The sequence below is a fragment of the Lucilia cuprina genome, chromosome 5 (genome assembly GCF_022045245.1).
Source record: "Lucilia cuprina isolate Lc7/37 chromosome 5, ASM2204524v1, whole genome shotgun sequence".
Taxonomy (NCBI): domain Eukaryota; kingdom Metazoa; phylum Arthropoda; class Insecta; order Diptera; family Calliphoridae; genus Lucilia; species Lucilia cuprina.
The window spans coordinates 70,992,291-70,998,834 of record NC_060953.1 but is presented as its reverse complement, the minus strand read 5'-3'; the positions used below and the strand labels follow the sequence as shown (position 1 = coordinate 70,998,834).

The following is a 6,544-nucleotide window of genomic DNA, read 5'->3' as shown; positions in this document are numbered from 1 at the left end:
AGCTGTCAGTCGCAGTTCGTCGCAAAGTATTGTGATACATTACATACAGCTGCTGTCAGAATAATAGCACCATTTTCTTGGAAAATTTTTAATTATTAAAAAACGTATAGTAAAGAATTCATAATTTTAGTAGTTTTGTGTCAAATTAACTTTAAGGATTATTATAAGCTTGTGGTTGCATTGCCCTACGTTAATGAAGGACTAGCCAAGCCCTTTAATTTAATTAACTAAATTCTGACAACTTCCTGGAGGAACGGATAACCATGCCTGTTCCACAGTTCTCCAAAAATCATAATTGTTGATTGGTTTTATTTCAGATATCTTTTTATTGTCCAGCCTTTGAATTATTTAATGACCGAAATTGGTTGAATATCATCAAATGCATTTGGCAATATAATTGTTTTATATATTCCGATGCTTAAATGATAGATACTTAATGGGTGCTATATCATAGAACGGAAAGTGTCAAAATACCGTATTACTAAAATAGCCATATTTTGCGGTCTTTTTTTTTGAGTTTGGAGGACTTCTTACATAAGATCAAGAACCCTTCCTATAAAATAAACTAATTTTGGACCTGTCTGCTCAAATAGCAATGTTTAATGTTTTCAACTGGCTAATCTAAATGTGTTTTAACCTACTCTAACATTTTTATTACATCCTTATTTTTAAGAATAGTACTTTACTTTAGCTGCTAACATGTCAAATGTGTTCTCATAGTCATCTGGATATAGATTTAGTCATTTTTTGTAGATAAATCTTTCAATTTTTTTTCCAGTCCCAACAAAATTGGAGTTACTTTAATTTATAGCATTATGCCTCTAATCATTTAACAAAAATAAGCGCTTTAAAGTCCAGAAATTTCGATTTAAATTAGTAAGATAACTTGTATTAAACAATATTTCTTATCAAAATTATGTTTTAATGAAAAAATAAAATAAATAAATTTATTACAACTTTTCTGAAAAAAATTACAACTCGTCTAAAGTAGTTGTAAAAAATTACAAATTTAAAGAAATAAAGTTTTTTAATTGTAATTGATGCTGATACATAGACAAAAGGTTCGAACTTATAAACGTGTAAAGGAAAATAAATTTCACCAAATAAACCAAAATCTATTTTTTATATTATTTGTTTATTTATATTATTATTTTTGTTCCATTTGAATTAATAAATTATTATAACTAAAATAAACAAAATTATATGTTTTTCATACTTCGGCAAGGCATCGATTGGGTATAACCTTTTTTACGTTGCGCAGCTGTCAGTCGCAGTTCGTCGCAAAGTATTGTGATACATTACATACAGCTGCTGTCAGAATAATAGCACCATTTTCTTGGAAAATTTTTAATTATTAAAAAACGTATAGTAAAGAATTCATAATTTTAGTAGTTTTGTGTCAAATTAACTTTAAGGATTATTATAAGCTTGTGGTTGCATTGCCCTACGTTAATGAAGGACTAGCCAAGCCCTTTAATTTAATTAACTAAATTCTGACAACTTCCTGGAGGAACGGATAACCATGCCTGTTCCACAGTTCTCCAAAAATCATAATTGTTGATTGGTTTTATTTCAGATATCTTTTTATTGTCCAGCCTTTGAATTATTTAATGACCGAAATTGGTTGAATATCATCAAATGCATTTGGCAATATAATTGTTTTATATATTCCGATGCTTAAATGATAGATACTTAATGGGTGCTATATCATAGAACGGAAAGTGTCAAAATACCGTATTACTAAAATAGCCATATTTTGCGGTCTTTTTTTTGAGTTTGGAGGACTTCTTACATAAGATCAAGAACCCTTCCTATAAAATAAACTAATTTTGGACCTGTCTGCTCAAATAGCAATGTTTAATGTTTTCAACTGGCTAATCTAAATGTGTTTTAACCTACTCTAACATTTTTATTACATCCTTATTTTTAAGAATAGTACTTTACTTTAGCTGCTAACATGTCAAATGTGTTCTCATAGTCATCTGGATATAGATTTAGTCATTTTTTGTAGATAAATCTTTCAATTTTTTTTCCAGTCCCAACAAAATTGGAGTTACTTTAATTTATAGCATTATGCCTCTAATCATTTAACAAAAATAAGCGCTTTAAAGTCCAGAAATTTCGATTTAAATTAGTAAGATAACTTGTATTAAACAATATTTCTTATCAAAATTATGTTTTCCTTCTAGAAATTATTTTTTTTATTGTTTCACATCTTTCTTCCTTGCAGATAAATCTTTAAATTTTTTTCCAGTCCCAACAAAATTGGAGTTACTTTAATTTATAGCATTATGCCTCTAATCATTTAACAAAAATTAGCGCTTTAAAGTCCAGAAATTTCGATTTAAATTAGTAAGATAACTTGTATTAAACAATATTTCTTATCAAAATTATGTTTTCCTTCTAGAAATTATTTTTTTTATTGTTTCACATCTTTCTTCCTTGCAGTGCGCGAAATAGTCTATTATTTTAAATCAAGTGCTATAATTCTTAAAGGTCGAATTTAAGAATTAATAATACAAATAGCAGCTTCCTTATTTTAATGGGTTTTAATAAAATGTTATGCACTACTTTGCTTTTTTGCCAAAAATAAATTTATTGGTGCTATTATTTTGACAGATCAAATTGGAGTACATCAACGTTTAGACGTATTTTTATTTTTTCACTTATTAATTTTGCAATTATTTTTACTTTATAAGAGTATAGACTTATAGTAATAATAATACAAAATTATGAAGAAAAATATTGACGGATAATAACGTAATCGAAAAATGAGAATCGAACTGTATATTTCCACTCACACAATTGTTTGTTATAAAATTATATGAGTGCCTCTCCGAGTTTTTTTTGTTGGTTTTATCAATGGTTTGGAAACAGTATAATCAAAAATATAATGTAAATTGCAACAAATTTATGGATTTATTATCGATATATTTTTTGTTCAAAATAAAATTTATAAAAATATAAATACATTAAAATTAGAAATATAATTAAATGATTGCACTATAATAGGAGTATTTTATAAAATATCAATGATAATTAAATAAATTAAGTAAAATTTTAAATTTACATAAATAATTAGTTTTACAAAATTAAATGCAAAGTATAATAATGATATAAAATATAATAATTAAAATTTAAATGACAAGGAAAGTAATTTTTTAAAAATTTATATCTAGTGGTTAATAATGTCGACTTAAAAGTTTTTAAAACAATTAATTAAATTTTTATTGAGAAGATTGTGACTGAATAGTGACATAATATTAAAAATTTCTTGAAGGGCTTCGGCTATCGCGCGAAGGTGAACGGGATCGGGGAGAACTATCACGACTACAGCAACTGGAACAGTAGCAGCTGGAAACATCGGATGGTAATTTGCGATGATATGGTATAGGACGTTTTCGGGCGCTATTTCAAAAAACATGGTTTTATTAAAATTATTTTTTTAATTACGGTATAAGTTTCTAAAGAAATAAAAATTGATCGAAACTTACCAACATAACTAAAAAGAGAACATAAAATGTTTAACTTAATATCTACAGCAAATTAAAAAAAAGTATTTTTGTGTATAAAAAAATTAAAATATAATTTTTTAAACATACTGCATTTTTCATTTATTAATTATACAAATAATGAATTAAAACTCATAACTGCTCTAAAATGTTGTGCATTTTATGGTTTAAATTAAATAAAAAACATATAAGCAAAATCATATTGTTAATAAATCATTGAATAATTAATGTCTTCGATCACGAATTGATGAATATCTGCTACAATAAAAAATAATAAACAAATTAAAAAAAATAAGGATAAAAATATATATATTTTTACAATAATCTTCTACATAATTTTACCTAGTAATACGGCGACGATCCAAAAAACTAGGAGACCCACGGCGTCGAGGTATTGAAGGAGAACGGGTACCAGAACGTGAAGAACCGAAACTACTGCTGCAATTTAGAAAACATTATATTGAAATACACTGAGATGATTATGCAAATATCAAAGTTATTATATTCGAAAATATTGCACATTGTATTCCCAAGATTTTTACATCATTCATATTAACTGCTATTAAAGGGCACTGGATACGATCACACTTTACTTAGGTAAAGTCTAATAAAAAAGTAAAATGAAATTCCATCCGTATAACGAAAAAGAGAATAAAAGTCGTATGATTTATATTTTTTGTTTTTACACGATTGGTATAAAACTATAACAAAGTAAGATGAAAACAGTTCTTTCAGTTTTTGGTATGTGTTTACATAAAAATACATCCCTGATCTAATGCGACCTGCTTGTTTTTTGAATCATTTCAATTTGACGTCGTATGGCTCTCGACTTTCAAATTTTCTACTATATTCTCTCTCAATGTGCGATGGTTTCATCACATATTGCGTTCAGACGATCCCATCCGTAAATACAAAATGTAATAAAACATTCTGAAAATACGGATAGAAAATTGAAAATCGTATGATGTTTTTAAATTTTTTAAAAATTTTCAAAACGATTGGATTTTTTATGAAAATAGAAATAAATTTCAAATAAAAACAGAAACTAAATTAAAATTTACGTTTTTTCTTTGAAATTTTTTCAATTCTAATAGTGTAAAAACAAAATATATTTTCAATTTGATTTTTTTTTTGATAATCAAACCAATTTTTATTTTATTTTGTTTTGGCAGTATGAAATAAAAATCTAACGACTTCTCTCATAGTTTGTAGATAGTTTAAGCCAAAGTATAACAAGTAGACCGACTCTTTGACAGCAGTACCTAACTCTAAGCATGTGTTAGTGAAAAAGTAATGTATTTGTATTGGTGCATTCTAAACACACAGAGTTTTATAAAAAATTACAATTTTCAATAAATTAATAAAAAAAATTTTCCAGATCATAAAAATTAAACAAAATTATAAATGAAAAGTGCATTAAAAATATTTAAAAAATTGCAGTTTTTGGGGATAACTGCAATTTTGCATTCGATCCTTAAAAATGGTCAGAGAGTGGGAGAGTAATTTCCTATATGTGAGAGTTGGACTACTTGTTATACTTTGGTTTAAACATTAATAAGTCAGTAACTTAGTTGAATCTCAACCGATTTTATAAAAATAAGCTGAGGCCTTTATAATAACATATTTATGTAAATGATGTTTAAATGACTTGTGCGAATTTCCCAGGAAATATAATTTAATTTTATTTTTGACCCTTTTTTTAAGTGTGGAGATGTTTTTTCGCAATGTTATATAGGAATATTAAAATATTTAAAAACTATAGCTGTGTTCCTTTAGTTGTCATGTTTGCAGGTTTTTACCAGAATTTGTAAAAGAGAACAAAATTGAGAAATTATAATAGTTTTCTCTTTGCCAGAACTTGTCGGTTTTAGCCATAATAAAATTTTTGAATTTTTTTATTTATTGAAAGAAAAATTTAGTTTTTTTCTGTTCCCGTACTTTTTACAAGTACGAAGAATAAATTCATTAATTCTCTTTAGCCAGAAAAGTTTATGTTTGCTTTTTTTCTAAAGTAAGGCACAACTTGGTTATAAATCCATTATTGATATTTTCTTATTAAAGAGTTGTTAAGAAAATATTTTTGGAAAAATGCTTTTAATACTAATATCGCAATTAAATTTATCATAAATAACAATACTAAATAACTTATCATCACTTTCTATAGTGTTGATACGTTATAAAATTATAATTATTTAAGATATAAAAACAATGAATAACTCTTATATTGTCATATAAAATGGAAAATAACATGTCATCACTTTTTGTAGTATTACAGGTGAAGCCAGAAACAGAAAATTATTTTAGTAACGTTATTTGTATTTATATTTTTAAAAACAAAATTTTATTTTTTAATTATAAAATATTATCAATGAAATTTTTCAGTATAAAATGATGAGCTTCTGTACTTGTGGAACTAAAAGGCTGAAATTTTCTACAAATAATTTCTATTAATAATGATTGTTTGGTAGTAAAACAAACGATATCGGTACACGATTTCAACTAGTTCCCATGCAAGTGGTCCCCAGAAATATCGTTTGAACAATTCTATATGTTAATTAGATAGCAATAGGTGTGAGTCTCCTTAAGGATGAACTAAAAGGCATGATTTCACCTAGCTCCCATACAACTGGCCCCCAGGAATATGGTTTGAAAAGTCTTAGATATGTTGATTAGACACCAATCGTTGAAATTTTGCACAAGTTAGTTTTATGTACCCAGAAATTCAATTTTTATGTATGACTGACATTGGGTCATATTTTTTACCTTAAAACAGGAATATTTTTACTCATTGCTAAAAAAGAGATTTTCTACAAGACTGCTCATAGAGGAGTAGGGGTAAATACGGTCGTATCCTTATAAATATTCGTTGAGAAATTTACGTCTACTTCGAAGTTATTTATTTAGAATTTAATTGTGTTATAAGGGGAGTTTGTATGAGAGCTAGAGTCAAATGAGGCCAGATCATAACAGTGTCTAATAAAGTTCTATAAAACAAAGATTTACCAATTTTTGTTGACATAATAGAGCATTTA

At 26.5% G+C, this 6,544-nt stretch overlaps 1 protein-coding gene across 20 annotated transcripts in view; it reads right to left on the bottom strand.

Annotated features, from left to right (window-relative positions):
- Nucleotides 1–3,120: 3,120 nt before the first annotated feature.
- The window catches only part of LOC111686958 (serine/arginine repetitive matrix protein 2), a 45,399-nt gene continuing 41,975 nt past the window's right edge, over nt 3,121–6,544 (bottom strand). For 8 of the 20 annotated variants that reach the window (XM_023449363.2, XM_046952649.1, XM_023449359.2 and 5 more), the window contains 2 exons: nt 3,855–3,950; nt 3,124–3,408 (listed from right to left, as the gene is read on the bottom strand). In XM_023449363.2, coding sequence (XP_023305131.1) covers nt 3,264–3,408; nt 3,855–3,950 — 241 coding nt within the window. In that variant the 3' untranslated portion in view covers nt 3,124–3,263. Of the gene's footprint in view, nt 3,409–3,585; nt 3,771–3,854; nt 3,951–6,544 lie in introns of those variants that run through there. The other 12 variants (XM_023449354.2, XM_023449362.2, XM_023449361.2 and 9 more) reach the window with 8 other exon arrangements.